The sequence below is a fragment of the Chamaea fasciata genome, unplaced genomic scaffold (genome assembly GCF_029207755.1).
Source record: "Chamaea fasciata isolate MVZ Bird 193981 ecotype frontalis unplaced genomic scaffold, bChaFas1.0.hap1 SCAF_21, whole genome shotgun sequence".
Taxonomy (NCBI): domain Eukaryota; kingdom Metazoa; phylum Chordata; class Aves; order Passeriformes; family Sylviidae; genus Chamaea; species Chamaea fasciata.
Genome location: NW_027094106.1, coordinates 8,276,640 through 8,297,367, shown reverse-complemented (window position 1 = coordinate 8,297,367; position 20,728 = coordinate 8,276,640). Strand labels below are relative to the sequence as shown.

The window sequence follows — 20,728 nt, the reverse complement described above, 5'->3', positions numbered from 1 at the left end:
GCAGCTGCTTTACTCGCACTGAGAGGAAGGAGGTGACTGCTGAGGCACACGGGCTGCTCTGGAGCTCGTGTCCAGCTCTTGCTTTGCTCACCTCGTAGGGACAGCTTGCTCAGAGCTGCTTTGGAAAGAGCAGGGGGGGAAAGGGGCTTGGAAAACACTGATCTCCTTGGGCTGTGCCCAAACAGCCCCATCCCTTTTGGGCCCGGAGCAACCACGTGGAAGCCAGAGCTCAGCAGAGTAACTCCAGTTCCACATGCCACAGAGGAAACCCCCTTTCACCACACTAAAGGCACAGCTGCTCGCTGCCTTTGTTAGCTCTTCAATAACCAGACTATCTGGAGTGTGGTTTAAATTACTGTTTTATTAAGATATTGGTAAAACTTCAACAGTTTTTCCTGTATAAACAGCTTTCATAAATAAAATATGGATGACTAATACATGGTTAGAACTAAACTCGCGGGTGAACTGTAGAACAAGATTGCAAATGGAAAAGTCCCAACACTTGTACATGATTTAGCTTGAATTTATTCACTTTCATAAAGAACATGTTTCATGAACAAGGTACTACAGGAAGGTCGGCAGGAGCAGCCAGGAGCTGAGCCTGCACCTGGCTGGCCACGAGCAGCAGCACTCGGGCGAGCTCAGCCACCTCCCCTGTTCTCGTCCCGAGGTGTCTTCAGAGGGAAGGAGAGGAAAAAGCGGACATGACAAGGGTTGTACGAGACCCTGACAGGTGGGGCTTGTTTGTCTTTAGCTTTAATGCTGGCAGGGGCTGTGCCACGGCCGGCCTGCCAGGGCTGGAGGGGGCACGGACGTCGCAGTCCGAGGTCGTGTTAATGCTTCCTTTTTTTATTGCACGTGATACGAGGGTAGAGTGTTTTGTTCCTGTCGCAAAGAGGATGTGAGTTAAAGAAAGATTGCCCTAAATTACAGACATGAACAAAGCTGCAGTATCCCCTTGGATGGCTTTGTTTATGTGACTAAGTGCTGAGTGAAGAAATTGTGCTAAAACAGCCCCTAATTTAGACCAATCTTTCTCATTCTGCTTCATTCCCGCAGAATCTTGGGGGTCGGGAGGATTTGGTGAGGAGAGAGTGGACCTGAACTACAGCAGCCATGTCTCTGCACACAACTCCTTGTGCCTCATCTGCCCACGGGACAACTGACACACAGTGCTCCAAAAACAGGCGGAGTTTCTAGGATGATGCACCACCAGAAACGTGGTGTAAGTTAAAGTCTGCTTGGACATTGTCCTCCAGCGCCACCGCGCTCAACAGCTCAGCTACGGAACGGTTTCCACTCGCAAGGACAATGGATGGCACTTCTGGGTAAAGAAAAGTTCCACACGTGCCTTTCCACCCAGCTCTAGTGCAAATGGAACGGGGGAAGAGCTCCCTGCTCTGGTGCTGCCCTGCTCCCTGCACCGCACACCTCGCTCAGGGTCGGGAAAGCGGCGCGGGGGCCCCGCGGCGCTCACAGTGAAGAGCTTAACGAGCGAGTTCTGAGCAGCTCCAGGCAAAGCAGCCCCGAGCCCCTTCCTCAAAACCAGCACAACTGAAAAGAGAACAAAACTCAAGTCGCGTTGTCACTGCTACCTCCTGGTTCTGCAACCACGGTCACCACGTCGACCGAGAGGGATGCGGGGTTGTGTGAACGCGGCAAAGGGATACTTCAGCTCTTTATTGGAAAGATTGCTTGTACAAATTTTCACCACCACTAAGATACACGATAAAAATACAAAACACAGGTCACAGACTGAATCTCAGTATCAACAGTTAATAAATACAATGAGATACTTCTCTATTAGCCTAATATTTTACACTGTCACCAGATAGACGATCAAGGTACGAGATACAGAACACTTAGATACCGTTAGAGAGGGATTATTGCTTACGTCAGCAAGCAGCAGATAAGGGCACAGGAGTTTGAACTGAAGGAACTACTTCCTATCACCAGTGGCATTAAGAGAAAACACTGCATTTCACAAGCACTGCTTTTTTGTCTAGTGTGTAGAATCAAGAGCAGCATAATCAGACCAATAACCACTACTTTTAATATTATAGAACTTTAAAGGACTTACCTTACAAATGGTTCCTATCTACTCTATAAATATGCAGTTAGTGAAGAAATGAACACTTGCTCTATCTACACAATGGTTTTACCTGACCACACTGCAACTATGATGGTGGATTTTTTTTTTTTCTCCTAGCAAGATAAATGGGATGAGTCGCAGAATCACCGTTTATGAATCCACACCTAAAAATGCTAGATCCTTCCCAAAACAGCACACATGCAGTCCAGTGCTCTTCAACTGCTCCTGCAGACTGGGAAGAAGTTTTATCATCCGTGACGGGTTTGCATTCTAATTTACTCACATCAAGAATTGCACTTACACCACCTTGCTCTCCGGAACACGACAGTCAGCTAAAGATGGACTTTCAGTGAGTCATTATTACTGTGAATAATTTTAAACAAAGGCACCGCAGAGATGCCCCAGAGTTGCATATTTTACCATTTCATGGTTTCTCAAATTTCCTCGGTAAATCTGACTTGGAACAGAAGCTGCAGCTAAAGAGAACATTGACAACAGCTAAGGCAGAATAAGATGGCAGATAAGAGCCAATGATCCCGTAAGATTAAAACAAAGTCTGAAAAAGATCAAAGGAATCTAAAGTCACACTCCAACTCCTGGTTGCTCACAAAGCCTTTTGCTGTTCATCAGATTGCTTTTAAAATAGTGCATCAAAGAGAGAAGCAGCAGAAATCGGCAGAATTCAAGCCTCGCCATCTCGTCGTGTTGAATAATTTTCTTAAAATACTTTGCAAATTCTAGCTAAACACTAATACTGCTATTGTTACTGCTAAAATGATATGAATTGTTCACTAAGTGCCTATGAAGACTTACTGGATTCATACTCCTCCCAATGCATCCCTGTAACGAAGGGTAGGAACGGGATCTGGACTTAGTGGAGCTGATGGGAATCGGCCGCTTCTTTCCGTCCCAATTAGCGGCTCCCCTACGGGTGTGACCTCACCTCGGGAGCGCCGAGGGGCTGGTGGCCGCTGCTCATGCGAAGAAGGGCAGCTGAGTTCCTCCCTGGCCCTCCTGGGCCCGGGGGAGCCGGAGCAGAGCCCTGCCCGGGCACTGAATTCCCCCCTGTCCGCTGCAGCCCCAGCGCAGCCCCTGCTCTGCTGCATCCTCGGCATTTCCATCCCCTTGGGATGGCTCCTGCTGCCGTCCCTACACGCCCCGTGGGCAGCCCCGAGGTGCTGCGTCCTTCCTGCTGCCGCTGCATGTGAAATGCTGCCTTTGCCACCTGGGAATCCTCACCACAACCACACAGCTCATCCAACAGCTCCTGACCTCCGCTGGGACGGGCGCAGGGACAGAGGGTGGGACTGGACACCTCCACGGGTTGGGTTCTTTTAAGACCTGAGATGAAGTTAAGGTGGGAAGAGGTTGGCTCAAAGCGTTAAGCACAATCATGTTCAACTCATTGAGAACAATTTCCTAAACTGAGAAATGAGAAAAATGCCAATAAAAGCACCAGAAAGATACAGAATTCCCTACACTGCACCTCCAGCCATAGGAAATACATATATTTGTTTTGAAACTGCAAGAAAAGCTTTCTTCATACTCCGCATTTTATATTACATGAAAAAAAAAATAAAAGTAAATGATGAGTCTGTACCTCGATGGGAGTCTGAGACCAGAGCAGCAGGAGCTTAGTGTGTCCATTCCTAAGGTACCTGGTAAACCCTGTATGGCTTTTAGTCGTCTACCTGCAAAAGTGGATGTAATTTTCTAATTCATCTTAACGCTCACCTGGAACAAACAGAAAGCAGAACACGGAAAGAAAAACAAAAACCCAAAAAAAAAAAAACCCCCCACACACCTCGACTCTACGGAAACTTCCCCCCGCTCTAAGAAAATTTGGCAGTTCTAACCCGGATCGTTCTTTGAGTATTGCTCCACAGACATTTCTCAGGCAGGTGCAACCTTCTGCGTGTGTAAGGGCCGTGCCCTGGCGCTGTCTCCGCGGCAGCGGCCGCAGGGCTCTCCCTGCTGGATGTGGCTGGACACTCGTGTGTGCGGGTGGTCGGGCGGCTGCGGCATTGCTGGGGGTGGCACCACCACCAAACTTTATTAGAGATCCAAACAACTACATTGGTTAATTCCTAGATCTATTTACAACAGGGGTTGAGCTTGGCAGGGGACTGGAGTACAGTTCGGAAATGCCCACCTCTTTTTTTTTTCTTTTTTTTTTCTTTTTTTTTTCTTTTTTTTTTTCCTTTTTTTTCCTTTTTTTTTCTCCTTTTTTTTTTTCGCTTTCTGATGATGCCAGTTTTATTTTGGGAATGTCTACTTTGGGAGTCTGACAGGGGGAACACGAGGGGGTCGGTTACATTTTACAGCATTGATGGAGGTGTGGGTCTGGTATACAATGACTTTGTCTTCGCAGGGAACGCTCGCTGTAGGAGCCGTGGCTGGGCAGCCTCCGCCACGGGGAGGGTCGGGCCAACGCCCTCCTGCTCCTGCGGCCCCGGGCGGGGAAGGCCAGGCCGGATCCTTCTCCCTGGGAAGGCTCCTGAGCCCAGAGCGGCGTGTGAAACTTTGGTTTGAGCCTGGCTCCTCGCCGCCTCTTCCCGTTGCAGAGTCGGAAATGAGGGAACGCGGCTCGTCTTCCCAAGGATTTGAACAGTTCATCTTCCAGCCCGGAGAAGACGGGGGATAAACCCCTGACCCTGTAGATGCCCTGCCCTGCAGCGCCCCAGCTCAGAGCCGCGCCGAGCTCCGGGAAATCGCTCTTCACCGGGGAGCTGCTGATCGACCCCGCGCTCTTTGGTATGCCAGGACTAAACGCTTGGACTGGTGGCAGACATTTGGCACTCTGAGGTGTACTAGTTTCTGTTTTTGTCAGGTCTAAATAGCCTTGATCATCCAAGGGGTTAACGCTGGACCCTATGCTTAAGCTAGTTCTGTCGGTGAAGGAGTCCACTCGTCCTTCATAGCCTAAATCTGCCGGTGCTGAGCACTGGTGCTGGGGCCAGGGCCGTTTGCAGTCTCCATGGTTCTCCTTGTCTTCCCCGTTGTCTTCCTGCCCGCCTTGGAAAGAGTTCTCCGTCCAGTCCGACTCCTCGCTGGCCGCCACCGCCGCGTTCATGTCCCTGAGGAACACCACGATGACCGTGATGTTGTCGCTGGAGCCGGCGTCCCGAGCAGATGCCACCAACTTGTGTGCTACCATGCTGCTGTCACCGTTGTTCTCCTTCAGATGGTCAGCCACCACTTTGACCGCCTCATCGGGGTTCACCGTGTCGTAGAAGCCGTCGCAGGCCAGAATGAGGTAGTCTTCAGAGCCATCCAGCACCGTGGAGGCGGAGTCTGCGTCCCCACAGATGTATGGCTTGTGCTCGGCGTCCCCTGTGCAAGAACGGCAGAGAAACACAACCGTGGGTTTGCAGCCAAGGCTTCCAGCAGCCCTTTATTAACTCAGTGTGGAGCCAATGACTCTTAGCCCAAGTTAAAGCAATTATTTGGAAATTATTCCCTCAGACTGTAGGGGGAAAAATAGAGGTTATTGCTCATAGGTCTGTCTTCGGCTGTATGTCAAATTTTGATGACTAGAAAATTAAAATTTTATAGTTAAAAAGCAAAGCAAGTCTCAAAAAGGAATGTAAGCTCTCTCTTACCAATCGCTCTGGAGACAGAGAGGCTCCCATTCACCCTCCAGGCTCCAAACCAGACCACGCAGCCACCCAGGGCCTCGATTCTCTTCTTCTCATCCTGAGCAGCAACACAAGAGAGGTTTGGACAGAGCAGTCAGAGCTGCAGCGCGCACTCACCACTCCCCTCAATATTTGGGTTTTCACAAACACGGCAGGCCCCAAGGGACAAAGGGACAAAGCAGGATAAGTGGGATATGCACTGCTGCTCAAAGAGACCCTGGCATGGCAGCGCTGCCCCAAAGCTGGTACCTGTGCTGGCCACTGCCCAGGGGGGTTTGGACAGGCCCTTCTCACCTCTCGGTCTGGTTTGTGGGGTTTCATCAGTTCCACAGCTTGGCCTCTCCTCACAAGCATGACCTGGGAGTCCCCCAGCCAAGCCACATGCAGCATATTCCCTCGGATGAAAGTCACCACCCCGGTGGTTCCACAGCGCAGACTCTGGAGAAAAAAAAATACATTTCCATTTCAAAGCATTCTCTTACTTAACTCAGGGACAGAACACGTTGAAACTGCAGCACAGAGGAGGAGCAGGCAGAGCTTTCCCTACGGCTACGACTGCTCACTGACAGCCCCTCAGAGCCAAGCTGGCTGAACCCAAATGTGCCCCGTGACATCCCTGGCGTGGGACCCCCCCTGCCAGGAGCTGGGCACCGCTCCCGCCACTGACAGGCACACCTGTGTGTCAGTGGACCCAAGGCCTGAGCCTGGTGGGCAGGTGAGTGGGGGAATGGCAGCAGCATCCTTTAGAGGAGCTGGAAGCTGGGAGAGGCAGGAGCTGACGTTTTTATGGGATGTGAAGCTGTGGGCAGAAAGCCACCAGTGGGGATTGGTACATGGACAGCTCTGTGCTGACTCTGCTGTGGCTGGAGACTCAGGAGAGTCTCTGAGCTCTGAGGAAGGAAATCCTCTGAAGAGGCAGGAGTTCCAGGGGAATGTTTTGAGAGCCCCTCACCTCCCTGGCTGCCTTCTGCACAAAGCGCTCGTCGGTGACGCGGAAGGCGCGGCACAGAGCCTCGGCCGGGTCGTGCTGGAACATCTCCTGGTGGACCATGTTCACGTGCAGGTGGATGGAGGCATAGATGGCAGCATCCACTCCTCCGTGGCCATCGAACACTGCAAAATAAGCTTGTTCTTCTTGGTCCTGCCAGGGGAAACACGGAGAGGAGAAAACTCAGGCGAAAGCAACACAAACAGCTCATTGGGTTGTCTTAAGGTTTGAACTTGGGATTTGTGCTGTCCTCATTAAATTGTAATTAGAGACAGAGCCTCCACTGGAAAAGCAAACTACCCTGACCACCTGCTCTTGCATCAATGGGAAATTTCCAGCCCGTTGTTGAATTCTACTGGCAAAGTGCAAGAGATGCCCTGCCAGAATCCCCTGTGTAGTGCTCTCAGTGCTCCTTAGGCCCCATTTGTTACAGCTCAGTCACACAGCTCAAATAGGAAGTGCCATTCTCATCAAATTGTGCAGGAGATTTTGTGACTGCAAAAACCACAGAGAGAGAAGAGCATCCAATACAGTTTGCATGAAGTCTACATCATGATTGGAATCCACCAGGGATAAAATGCCAGTACAGTTAAAATGTGAAGCCAGCCAGCCTCTGCTTTCACTCTTCTTTTTTCCTTAAATCCAAAACGTAACGTCTTAGATGCCTGTGTTTTAAAAAAACTGCATGTTCTCTCTCATCAGAAAATTGTGGTTACATTCACAAATCAAACACAGCAAAATCACTCATCTTCAAGGCAGTTTTCTCAGCTTCCCCTCCTCTGTTCAGAGAAACAACGTGGTACCAGGAGACAGCAACTCCTGTGCCTATTCACACACACAACACCAACCCACTGACAGAGCCAATTCAACCTTGACAGCCAGCTCAGTGACTGGAATATTTGCACATTGTAATTTTTAGGTAATGGGCTCCAACACAAATTGGAATGAGAAAGCTGGCAACTGACAGGCAAGGGAAACATCTGCCTCTGTTTGCATTAATATAATTTAAAGGTAAGAATGTGGATGGGGCAGAAGATGGTTATTAAAGTGACAGGGTGTAATTGTAAAGCAATTATGCAGCAATTTGATCCTTAAGGTAAAATTCTTGCCATTTTCTTTTACTTTCCATTCCTCAGTGTCCAGTTTTATGTCTCAAGGGAGAGCAAGAACGAGTGCCTGGCCAATGGCCACACCAAGAAATTGATGGAAGGGAAGACAGGCCCCAGTTCCACCAAACCACTCACATTTCTAGAACCGTGTATGAGCTGCACCCCATAGCCCTGTCAGTTTTGGGTTCGTTTTGGGTTTTTTTAACTTAATTTCCCTATTTTTGCTTTTGGCTTCTTCCTGCCAAGAGGAAGGGTTGAAAAGCAGAGCAGAGCCACCCCCAGGTGCCAAGTGGCTTCAGAGATGAACCGTGAGACGACCTGGTCAACACCAGCTGCCAGCCCTCCTCAGGCCCATCACCTTCCACTTCCTCAGTGGAAAACCTGCTGCTGAATCTGATCCAGAGCCAGTGATCACAGCACCTGTGTCTCTCTGTGCTCACCTCGAGGTTGAAGAGCATGTTGAAGTCAGGGATGCAGACGTGCTTGTCCTCCATCTTCCTGCGCATGTTCTTGATGGCGTGGATGGAGGTCTCGTAGTAGCGGTGGGGCTTGGGCTGCAGGGGGAAGTCTTTCACCCAGTTGCTGCAGATCTCGTGCAGTTTGCTGTAAACCAAACGGGCCAACTTCACCGTCTCGATCTCTGGGGAAGGCACAAACCACAAATAAAAGCCTTGAGAGTGTTATTAAGTCAGAGTTTTCTCCCTCGCATACATTACAAAGATGAAACAAAACCATTTTAGCCAAGCGGTTGATGTCAGCAGGGAAATTCTGGGCTCTGATGCATGAAAAGAGGAAGCCAAACTCACCATAATCAGCATTCATCAGTAAGCAGCTTGTTGTTTGTTTGTCTTTTTAACTTAAACATTTCCCTGTGCCTTTGGGGAACTCATTTGCAGCAGCAGAGAAAATGAAAGGCATGAAAAGTGTTGGATCCCTGGCGTGGCCCTGCCCAGGGTGGAGCGGCTCTGAGAGGGACTTTGTCAGGTGTGCCACCTACAAAACCCACCCTCTGTGACAGTGACACACTGGGTTTGGACCCAATTCTCTATTCTAAACACCAGTTCACTGCAGAGCTGAGGCAAGACAGTGGAAACAATCTGCAGAAATTAGTGGAGTCATTTTAAGATGTTTTGTGCACTTTCAGCAGCGCACAGGTGCCTCCTTAGCTATTTCCAGATTTCCTATTATCCCATATTCCTGACGACTGTGTGTCAGAGAAATCTGCGTGAGCAAACGAGAAAACCATAAAGGCCTCAAGTTTCAGAAAACGCTGAACAGTCACTCCTGAGAAACTGTCATTTTAAAACGTGAAAACTCAGGCGCTTGACATTTGTTCTGAAATTCAGGAGAGGAAAACAGGAAGTCAGCATCAGAGCTGAACACATCCGAATCTCTTTGTTCACGATCGCTCACCAAAGCCAGGGATCTTCAAAGCTGAACAACAGCAATCCAGGAGTGCCAATCACTCCTGGAGGAGGAGGGGCTCACAGGCAGGGAGGAGAGGGGAGACCTGCAGCATCTCCTGGTTCACAGGAATTCTGTGAAGAGCCTAAAAGCAGCATTTACAAATTGCTGTCCTAGGTCTACAGTGACCCGGGGGCCAAGGCCCTCAGGAACAAGGTACTGTCCCAGCTCTGTTGATTATGAGTTGTTTCGGTCGAGAGGCATTACGCTGAAAACACACTGGATAAATCACCAGAAGGAACCTTGGCTCCTCGATCACACAGCTTTAAAACCAAGGGGTGGAAATCAAACAGCTGTGTCATCCCACCACTGCCACAGTGTGAGTGTGGGGGTTCCTCACCCCACCTGTCCTGCTCTTGCTGGGGCCACCAGAAATCTCTTTGGGTAATTTAGTTAAAGAGGGTACACATCCAACCTGAGGCGTCCAAGTTCTGTTTTCCAGAGGAAAACTCACAGATTTGGCTCTCCCATTTCTCCCCCCTGGGCAGGGGTGAAGGGAAGTGGGCACATGGCAGAGTCCTGTGGCTGTGGCCCCTCTGCAGGGGGATGGCAGTGAGCCCAGTGCCCCTGCTGAGATCCTCACCGCCCTTCCCAGGGGACCCTCTGTGCTGTCAGCATCATCACTAACTGCTTGTGAGGTTAAAACAGGAGAATAATAAAATACCACAATAAAAACCACCCCCCCCCACAGCTGGAAATTACTCATCAATTGTTAATGTTGCCACGCTGAGCCAGAGCTGACTCAGCTGTCACTGCAGTTGTGTCACGGAGATTTTCATTTCCCTCCCGCTGCTCCCAAATCCCCAAGGTTGGAAGTAATGCTGAGCTGCACCGCAGAGAGTGGGAAATCCAGCTCAGGCACTGTTGTTCCCAAAGATGACAGGGCACCACGAGGGAAGGAAGAATAACAGGAATCAGATCCTGCTCCTTAGTGCCAGATTTTGTGAGCTGTGTTGAATACATGGACAGTGTGACAACAGGGGTCAGAACCAAGATCAAGGTTTTCCTTAAGCTAGGAACTCTAGATCTCTTCGGAGACCTCTAGGATCCATCTCCTAGAACCTGGAACAACTGGGTAATGGGACATGATGATTTGCTTTGTGACAGCTCCTGGAAATCTGATACCCTCACCGGGTCACATGGTCCTGCTATCCAGCCTCCTTTGGTGGATACCCCAAACCTAAATGTCCTTAACCTGACCTTTCAAAAACAAATCCAACATCAATCAGTTCTCATGGAAAACCTCTTGCTCCTCTCCAGTGCAGCTGGAAGAGAAGAGTCATGTCTCAGATACCCCAAAACACATGGTCACCCCAAACATAACAGACCCCTATTCTTGCAGTCCTACATTTGTGGGCTCCAACCAGTTTTCCTTCTTTTAAGCTTTGCATTCTTCTGTCATGGAGTTTCATTTCTTTCCACCAGCACACCAAGGGCTGCTTTCACCACTCCTAAGTACAGGACGTGATTTGTCACGTTGCAATTCTCAGAGTGAAATGTGCCACTAATGAAATTTGAAATAGCTTTTTTTTTTTTTTCCTCTTCCAGCAAATTCAAACTTGAGGCAAATCAGGTAAATGTCTCCTTGTATTACACAGAGTAAAAATCTTTCTGGGTTCAAAAAAAAAACAACCCTGACATAGAACTGGATATTAAAGCCAGGCAGTGAAATTCAGCTTGGTTTCACATTCTGCAGCAGCTCAAACAGCATCAGGGCAGAGTGAACTCTGAGCTTCAGACTCCAAGATGTAGAAATCCCATCTCCACCACCTGCCACACTTCCCTCTGCTTTCTTCCAAAGCACTGAAGTCTCCCTGTGTAGCAGCACTGAGGGCAGGTCTCCTCTCAGCACCCGCCCCAGGCTCCTCAAGGGGCTCCCCTGGAAGGGTCTCTAGGATGGAGCTGCTGCTGCTGCCACCAGTTTTGTCGGGGTTTTCTAGGCCAAGCCTTGCGCTTGTGGCTGATGAAGCACTGATGGAGCACAGGGTGTCCAGAGAGGCTGTGGCTGCCCCTGGATCCCTGGAAGTGTCCAAGGCCAGGCTGGAGGGACCTTGGAGCAATCTGGGATGGTGAAAGGTGTCCCTGCCCATGGCAGGGGGTGGGACTTGATCTTTAAAGTCCCAAAGCATTCTGTGATTCTGTCATTCTATGACACTTGAGCTGATGTTCTGTTTTGGAAAATTATCACTTGGATTATTTGAAATTGCAGGGTTTGTATGAAGCTGTTGCTTTACTACAGGCCAGAGGATGTTTTCTCTCTTCCTCTCCCCCTAAACCCTCACAATTTAACACTTCACACTGCATCAGCAAAGGGATATTTTATTTCCAAGTACCCTCATTATGACAATTCACCTCAACAAACTGCATCTGGAGGCCTATTCTTAGTGCCTGCTCCACTCTCTTCCCATCCCAATCTATGTTTGCATCTGTGTCTACAGCCTCAGATAAATTTAAATGGCAGTTTCTGTAGGTGTGAGGGTTTTGTGGTGGGGTTTTTTTTTCTTTTCTTTCTTTCTTCCTTTTTTGTTGAAATCTGTAGGTATTCTGTGTGGAGGCTTAGTCAACATTTCCTTGGAGACTGTCAAATATTTATGCAAGTTTCAGAGATCTCAATTTGAAATTAATGAAGGCTGCTCAGCCAGAACAATGACAAATCTATTCCATTTACCTGCTCAGCAGGAGGAGGGAGCAATACCTGCAGAAAGGGAACCCAGAGTATGTTTTTCTGTCTCTCAGGTTTCCAAGGGCCTCTGGGGAATACAGCAAAACCTTCCTTTTTGAAGAGCCAGACTTATAGATCCTCCTTACCCCCAGAATAATTTACAGGATTTTTTTTTTAATCAAAAAAGGAGAGAACGGACGAAATGGTTTGGGGACTGTGTTTTCAAGATCAAATGACAGAATTCCTGTCAGTACATGTGAGAAACATTGGTCTTTGTTGTAATGAACAACCCAGCCAATTTTCAAGGTTTTTTTAGGTCAGCAGAGTCCTGAAACGAGATGGGTGCATGACCTTGAGCTGGAGGCTGCAAAAAATCTTGTCAGCCAACACAGATAAATGAGGAAAAGGAATTTTCTTCCTCTTAATCACGAAATCTCCTTATACTACCTTTTGCTAAAACCATATAAAAACCTTACAAGCCATAGTAAAAACCACACTGACTGAAATAATTCAGAATTAAATTATCTCTTCCCACATATATTTGACTTTGCTCCAAGGATGAGGGAGGACAACTGGCACTTGCCAGCAGAACCACATTGTATAAAGTGCTGAGAGAGAGAGAGAGATTCAGGGCCATCAGACACAGCCATGAAAACGCACTTAAAAGAGTAATTCCCAAAGTGAGAAAGCTTTGAGTGAGAAATCAGAGCTCCAGCTCTGTCAGGAGTGGTGGTGAGCTCCCCATGAACGTTTTTACACCCCTGTGGGATGTTCCTCTCCCAGAATTCAGCCCGGGTTCCTTTGGGTGGTGGCACTTACGGATGATGCCGTCGGCGTTGTCCACGTGCTTGGGCAGGAAATGCGCCGAGAGGTCGCTCTGCAGGACTTCGTCTGAAGTTGCTCTGGCTAAAGCAGAGGCCAGGAAGGAAGGGCAATTACTGGAAAGGAAAAAGAGAAAGCCACATGAAGACGTTTTAGTGGGATTCAGCAAGGTAACTGGAGTGTGTTTTTCACCAAAGTTTTTCTTTGCCCAACCTTGCAGCAAGACCTCAGACTCACTGATGGGTTTTAGTCGCCCTCTTTTCACTCCTGTGTTCCCTGTGTTCTTAAGTTTTAATGTTTCAGTTCATAACCTCTATTTAAATTCTTTTCATCTAGACTTGAACCCTCCAGAGTCTGTCACACAACTGCTCATTTTGTACATATGCATGGAACAATTTTAATTCAAGTCCAGTTTCTCCTAAGATTTGGAGGCAGGGTTCCAGAATCGCTCAGATTTCAAAGTGTCCAAAGCCTCTCTAAGGGGCACTGGAAGTTAAGGTTTAACCCACAGGGAGCTGATGTGCATACGGTAAAAAAGCTTCCTCAGGAATGATTTCTACCCACAGTGAAGTGGCTTTAACTCACTGTAGCTTAATTAAACCTGATATCCCCAAAAGATTAATTAATCTATAGGAAGCCAAGGCCACTTTAATGTACATTCTCGCATTCAAGAGGAATTTAATACCTCTTAATTTATGTATGACTTTGCATTTCCCATTGGTCAGCCTCAACTTCTCCAGGTGTCTGCTGCTGACACGGCCTGAAACTTCCAATTTCCACAGGTATTATTGGGATAACTGCGTCTTCCTCAAGACATTCCACGGTCACAGGGTCACTGGGAGACACAGGGCCGATTCCAGCCCAGAAACCATCCATCACCCACAGAATTCCGAGTCAGAAATCCAGGGAACAGGCAAGGAACACAAACACTTCCTTGACCCATTTCTTCCGTTCAACATATCCATAAACGATTAAAGGATAAGATTAGCAATGAACAGCTTTGTCCAACGAGACAAGCTCTGGAAGTCACACAGGGAGCCACTCGCACCTCGATAGGGCCCCATCCATCCTGAGGTTTTCCCTGGAATTCCCAGAAATCAGCTGTTCCCGCACAGCTCAGGGCTCTGATCCCACTGACAGCAGGAAAACACACCGGGACAGCCCTTGCTGCTGGTATTTGGAGGAGCTGATTCTCTGTCTTTTCTGTCTTTATTTAGCTCACAAAGAGCAGGGTTGTTTTTCATGCAGTGATGCTGGTTCTGCTCATGTTCCATGAGATTCCTCCCAAAAAAGGGAGAGATTGCAATGGCCGGGGTAGAATAATTATTCCAGCAGTTACCAGCAGGGCACCCGAAGGAATCTCAGCTGCTTTCCAGGCCAAGGCTTCCCCTGACCAGCCCAGTGCTGAAACTCTTTCGAAAAACCAAACTTGTTTTGTGTCACTTATAAAGAACTCCACAGGAACATCCACCGGTGGGCAGAGAGGGAACCTGGTTAAGAACTGGGGCAACAACAGTGGCTAAAATAGACTCAGGACCTAAACAGCAAATTAAAAATATCTCAGAGAGGAGGAATTTTTGCTCTGCCTGGGCTTGGGAGCAGGGACAGCAATGTCTGCGGGTACCCAGAGCCACAAACACCTGTATTTGAAATTTCAGATGTTATTTTAACCGCGGTGACCGATGACACAAGTGAAAGGTGCATTTCCAGGGGCTGTAGCAGGTCGGAGTATTTCCCTCCCCAGCTCCAAGTGCTGTTCACGTGTCCTCACAGCCAGAGGCAGCAGTTCCACACAGCAGCTCTTTATCCAGCCAAAGAGTGCATTTCCATTACAATGCTAAACCTACACAAAAAAGCTGCTAAAGATGTTATTAGATAAATTAGAGGATTTTGAGTACATCCTTCCTGATTCTCTGGCAGCGTAGGTGTGTTTAGAACACCCACGGTTGCATTGCAGCAGTCCTGGAATAACTCTGGGAAGGTATTAAATCAAGCCTAAAAGTGCTCTGCTTCCATCAATTAAGTTTGAGAAAACCGGTCTGAGGTGGGTTTAATTCAGCCCACATATTATTATGTTACCAGCTTAACACACAACTCCTCTCCCTCCTGATAGCATTAAGGTGGGGAGGACTTTCTGAATGCCTTTCCCGAGCTGTTCCTCTGTGCTCTAAATCTAATACAAACTCTCCTACTCATAAAAAAAAAAAAAAATACAAACAAGGGACGGCAAATTTAAAATTCTTATTGCATGGGAGTTCACCACTGGGGTTTTGAGCAACTGATCAATTTCGAGGGGAAAGGTAGAGAAAATAAATCAGCTGAAGGCTTTCCTTCTGTGCCTGGCCACTCCTTGTCCTAATAATAACAGCTGCTGGCCGAAGAATTAATTGCCCTTGACATTTGTTGATCACAAAGCTTCTTATGTGGCTGTTTCAGGGCTGTGCCATGTGAGCAGGGAAGTGCCCACATGCAGACAGATGACTTCCTCTTCCTGATTAGCACCACTCCACGTTTACTTCTCTCACTTGGCTCCTCAGAGCACTTTTAGTTGAATTACTTTTCCCCTCCGAGGAGCAGCAGATTGCACTGGAGGTTTAAAATAGCTGTTGAAGGCGAACTGCTCTGAGGGCACTTCATTACTGCCGCACCGAGACAAATGAAGAGGCAGCTCTGGGAGCTCTGTTTTCAGCCCCAAAGTGAAAGCTCAGGTGAGCGGCTACAGCATCCCACAAACAGCAACCCGAGGTGGGCAGTTCTCCCCTCTCTTCACAAAGCCCAAAAAGTGTCACCAGGATCCCTGGGGACAGGGAGGAGCTCCCACCCTGCTGCTGGTGCGAGCAGGCATCACCTGCTGGCTGCTGAGAAGAAATTCTTCTGCCACGTTCTAGATGCTGGAATGTTATTAGTCATGAAGTTTGACAAATTGAAACTGGGAGGGCACTGTCTTGTTTAGCAGAGAGCTGAGAGCTCAAATGCCTTTGTCTATTCATAGCTGTGCCACTAACTCAGCAGCTGACCTTGGAGGAGTCACTTCACCACCCAGACCTTCATTCCTCATCTGCAAACAAGGAATGAGAATGTCATTTCCTCGGGGAGAGGAGGAGGAGGAGGAGGAAGGCTGTAGAAGGTCTAAATCTGTTTTTGTGAAGTATTCTGGAATTTCTTCCTAAGAGCCCAACTGAAGGGAAAAAATACCAAGATGAGAGTGGGAGATATTTTCAATCTATAGAAGATTTAAACTTTCAGACTTTTTGATAGCTTTCCTAGTTTTTTCCTCACTCTTTTCTCATGTCAGAAGTGCTAAGTTGAAAGCACAGGCAAACAACAGCTCTGGATAACTCACAGTGTCCATCAACAGCTGCAGGAAAGGGGAAAACCAGCAAAGAGAGACCTCGAGTTCTTAAAACTCATCGTTCTGGAGCACTAGCACTGCTGATGGGAAACTGATGCTGCAGCTCCTGCCTGAAATCCTCAACGAGGGCCACCAGTGCTGAAAATCCCCAACCCTGTCATGGTCTGGGGGAGCTGATGAGGCATCACTAACCCAAACAAAGCAGGGAAAATGGACTGAAACGGACTGGGGCTTTCAAGAGGCAAACGGGGCAGTAAATCACAAAATGTACAGTGTTCCTGTTACCTCAGGAATCCCCTGACACCACAGAACAGCAATTGTTTTAGTTAGAATGAGGGACGATTTAAATAGAAATGCTATTCAATCTGCTGAAACACAAAACAAATCCACAGGCAAACAGGATAAAGCAGCAGATTTGGTTTCCCCCAGCAATCCAAGCCCAAGAACGTGGCCTGAAAAGAACCAAGTACAGCACATTCCCAGAAGGCCTGTAATTTACTGTGGTGGTAAAAGACTTTGTAGGGATGACAAATTAACTGCACCCTTTCCAAAAGACATTCCATTAGGGATGTACTTTGGGAAACACTCCTGCTCATGTGGTCTGTTGCAAGCTCTTGTTAGAAAGCGACTTTTGCCAGATTCAATTTAAGAAAAACCTCATTTGTCCCCTGCCTGTATTTACAAAACATTCCGAAATCTCATGAGACTTCTTCCAGATGGAGCTTTGGATACCGCCTGGAAGCTCTTTGAAGAAGCCTTTAAAGTCTTTATTATTGAAAGTTCCCATGCTGTGAAGTGCAGCAGTAATGAGCAGAGAAATTCTGCTCCTTCTGCCCAGCCCTCCTGTTTCCGTGGCCGTCCAGAGGGACCTGGAGGCAGCTGAGGGGCTCCTGTTTGTCTCCAAACCCCTCCAGGTCACCCAGGACTCAGAGGGGAATATTCTGTGCAACACTCCAGGACCCTCAAATGATTATGGATGTATCCTCTGGATGTGCCAAGCAGCTGCTATTTCCAGCTCCTGTCTCTGCAGGTTCTCCTCTCCTTGCTCCCAGAGCATCTCTCTGACCTGTGCTGTTCCACTGCTCTGCACAGCTGCTGGAAGTTTTGATGCTTATTTAAAGCCTGGGCACGGTGGACAAATGGAGTATTATTTTTTTTTCCCCCCTAACACATGGTGAAACCCTGCACTAGATTTATCTGCTGCAGTGAGTTGCTAAAAAAAAAAAAACAACCTGGCACGCACACACACGCACACACAGAGAAAAAGAAACAAACAGAAAAAAACCCAACAATGCACCTTTTAAAAGCTTGCATAACCAAAGCTCCTTGAGAAGTCATTTGAGCTGGCAGTGGTGAGACAGTAAAGATGCTTGATAAATCTGTTTGAAGGAGCTGCAAACGTGCTACCCAAGGAAGCTGCTATCTATAGGCTCCCAGAGACAGCTGCCTGCTCACATCCCCAGCCATCCTGTCCTTGTGCTGACAGTTGTAAGCAACAGAAATATAATACACAAGCATTGCAAAAAGACACTGCTTCAGATACATTTATCATGCCCCTGTCTGTGCAGACACTGCCTTTACCAAATATTTAACCTCTTGCATCCTGCTCACTGATGCTTTCTAGACCGATTTGGGAGAGATTTGTTCCTGCAGTTAAGTCTGTCTGAACTGGATGTTAAAAAATAACCAAAGCAGAGGTGCCCTGCCCGTCAGAAAACCTCTGCACAGCTGGATTAAGATGCTTCGCCGGGGGAAACCCTTGGCTTTCCACAAACTCTTCTCAACACAGGAATTAGGCTCAGGCCTCTGATGCGTTTTCTGCTGCGTAGCAAGTCAGTGTTCCCTTCTCCAGAGGGTGAAGTGCACATGACAGTACATAAAGCCACCAAAATGTGAGCGAGACAAAATAAAAAGGTCACCTTTGTCTCTTTGATGAGGTACAGTGTCATGAAGGGCAGTGTGCATCTAAAATATAAATGCTTGCTGCCCACAAACCACTCATAAGCATTTGTGATTTAATGACTGTCAATAAAATAGCAGTGACACCGCAGGGGTGAACTGTGAAGAATCCAAACCACACAAAGCAGCTTCTCGCGAGCTCCTGGCTGGATAAATTGCCTGGGTATTATCTTTGAAACCAAATTCCATTATTTCTCTCACTCATCCTCACAGCGTGGCAGTCCTGAGGTTACTCATATTCCAATCTCTGGGGCTGACGCTGTGGCTGCTTTTAAAATGACAGAAATCACCTCCTGTAACCAAACAACCCCTAAAAACCCAGCGTGGATCTGCCAGGAACTGGAAGCCAAAGAACTGCAAGAAATTGAATTCCCAGAAGTGACTGTGGGATGGTTTTCTTCATTACAGCAAAGAGCTGAAGACACAAAGCTTGCTGCTGGAAATCACATCCCAGCACTTCACAGCCAGATTATATCCATCTGTTATTAAAGGAAAGGGAAACCTGGACTTGGAAGGAATGCAGAGAAAAATGGACCACAATCCATGAACCTCTGGTGTAACACCAAGATGTTGAGGATGTATCTATATAGACTCTCCCCCATCTAAATCAGAATATTTTCTACCTGAGGAGTAAGATGCTGAGGGACTGGATAGTTTTATGATAAAATCTTAATTGTTGCTGCGAAATGCACTTTACAGAATTATAAAATTATTGTTATAAAATTGAAAAAACCCCAACAAGCCATTGGTTTGATGGGCATTGATTGTGCAGCTTAGTTCTTTAGTATTCAGCTTTGCAAATGCAAACACAAAGGGGAAATAAATCTGTGTTTACCCTATCATTAATTCATCAAAATAAAGGTAATTCATTGGCATTACCCACTCCTGTGACTTTCAGGGGTTTATACTGAGAGGAAAGATCCTTCTGGATTTTGTTGTTGTTTTCCAAGGATTATCCTGCATGTTCCCACAGCACATTCTCTGCTCAGGGTGTCCAGAGTCCTCCAAAATCCACTCAGCGCCCACCTGGCACCGCTGGGGATGGAACGGGGGCAAAGCCACACCTGTGCCAGGTGCTGCTTCCCTGGAGAAGGAAATTTCTTCACTGGAAACCCAATGTCAACAGCAGTTACCTCACACTGAGTTTCCCTGCCAGAGCAAGGGCTGTTTAAAAGCTCCACAGGACATTAAAATTGTCATTGATTTTTTTCTCTCTTTGGCGCTCAGTCAGTTCGAAAGTCAGCATAATTCAATATCTTTCTCCTGGTTCCATTAGCAAAGAAAGGAATCCATGCTTCAATCTATGCTGCCTTATTGGAAAAAGTAATTTAATTTTACATCTGAAAGTGTGCCAACATCAGCATAAAAGCATACACTGTATACATCAGATTTAATTTATGAATTCTGCATTTTGTCAAGCCAGAATGAGATGCTGTCTAAAATCAATGAGAGTGTCCAAGCTCACTCTGAAGGTACTTATATATATTCTTATTATTTCAGATATTTTATGTCCTAGCTGGAGTTTTTGATGATTTCTCTCCTTGCTATAAAATATTACTGACACTCTAGAAAAGTTCATGTTGCAGGAAACTTGCAGGAGAGTTCAGGCACATCATTTACTTACCACTGATTCATGCCCTAATTTTTTCTGTCTGTTATAAATAAACTTCCACTGATCCTTCCCTTAAGTGGAAAGGATATTCCATACAGATCTGATGTGTCCAGAAATACAAGTTAAATAAGAATCCCCCAGTGCAGAGCCTCTGTTTTATCCGAGATCATATTAACGCACCCAAGTCCTCTGTCAGCAAGAAAAATGCATTTTGCTGTTATAGCTAATGACTGAATTTCAAATAAATGAAATAAAATGTTCCGCAGCAACACATACCCTGCTCTCTCCTGCAGATCATCATGAAGGCAAACAAATGTTAAATGACTTCTTTTAAAAGGGGTGAAAATTGTGCCTGTTCAAATGCTCAGCTTCAGCAACACCCCACAGAGCCCGGCCCCAAACCATCCTCCTGTCGGAACGTTTGTCTTCATGTAACTGAGTAAAAAAAATCAGAGCTGCAGGCCAGGATTTCCAAATGACATTTGATCACTTAACTTCTTTCAACCCATTGAACAAATATCAAATCTAAGGCAAAACACACCCCGGAAGATTTATGGCCACTGAGTCAGCAGCGAATGTTCCCTGGCTGCCTTCTCACTCCTGTGCCTTGCACTTCATCACACAAATGGCTCGGCTGTTTATGCCAGATGTAAGATTAGATAATTACTCATCCAAGTCCTGCATGTCAACTCTTTTTTGATGATAAAAAATTTATTCCAAATGCCCCATTTATAATCAGTTGACTTGCAGGAGCGTTCTGGTGTTGTGCAGTGATACATCTCGGGCTGTAATTCCGTGTGTTTGTGCTGTACCAAAGCCCTGCCTGATGGCAGGAATTCTGGGCCTGCAGAATAGGGACAATGCTATCGACCTCTGGAAAGCAATTTCAAAGCCAATGATGAAGTGCCAGATATTATTAATTAAGCCTAAAGTGGGGATGGAGCAAGAGAACAGCGATTCCCTTGCACTGATTCCCAGAAAATCCTGCCGCTCTTGTGCATGACAGGCAAGAGAAACAAATCAAAGCAAA

At 47.2% G+C, this 20,728-nt stretch overlaps 1 protein-coding gene across 2 annotated transcripts in view; it reads right to left on the bottom strand.

Moving 5' to 3' along the window:
* Positions 1 to 341: 341 nt before the first annotated feature.
* Positions 342 to 20,728, bottom strand: part of PPM1E (protein phosphatase, Mg2+/Mn2+ dependent 1E) — a 61,191-nt gene continuing 40,804 nt past the window's right edge. The window contains exons 2-8 of one of the 2 annotated variants that reach the window (XR_010723575.1): positions 12,773 to 12,891; positions 8,268 to 8,467; positions 6,683 to 6,871; positions 6,025 to 6,168; positions 5,695 to 5,788; positions 3,693 to 5,425; positions 342 to 3,433 (exon numbers count right to left, since the gene is read on the bottom strand). Coding sequence is in view for 1 of the 2 variants with exons in the window: in XM_066201778.1 (XP_066057875.1) it covers positions 4,404 to 5,425; positions 5,695 to 5,788; positions 6,025 to 6,168; positions 6,683 to 6,871; positions 8,268 to 8,467; positions 12,773 to 12,891 (1,768 nt within the window). In the remaining variant the exon portion in view is untranslated. Of the gene's footprint in view, positions 5,426 to 5,694; positions 5,789 to 6,024; positions 6,169 to 6,682; positions 6,872 to 8,267; positions 8,468 to 12,772; positions 12,892 to 20,728 lie in introns of both variants that reach the window. The other variant, XM_066201778.1, reaches the window with a different exon arrangement.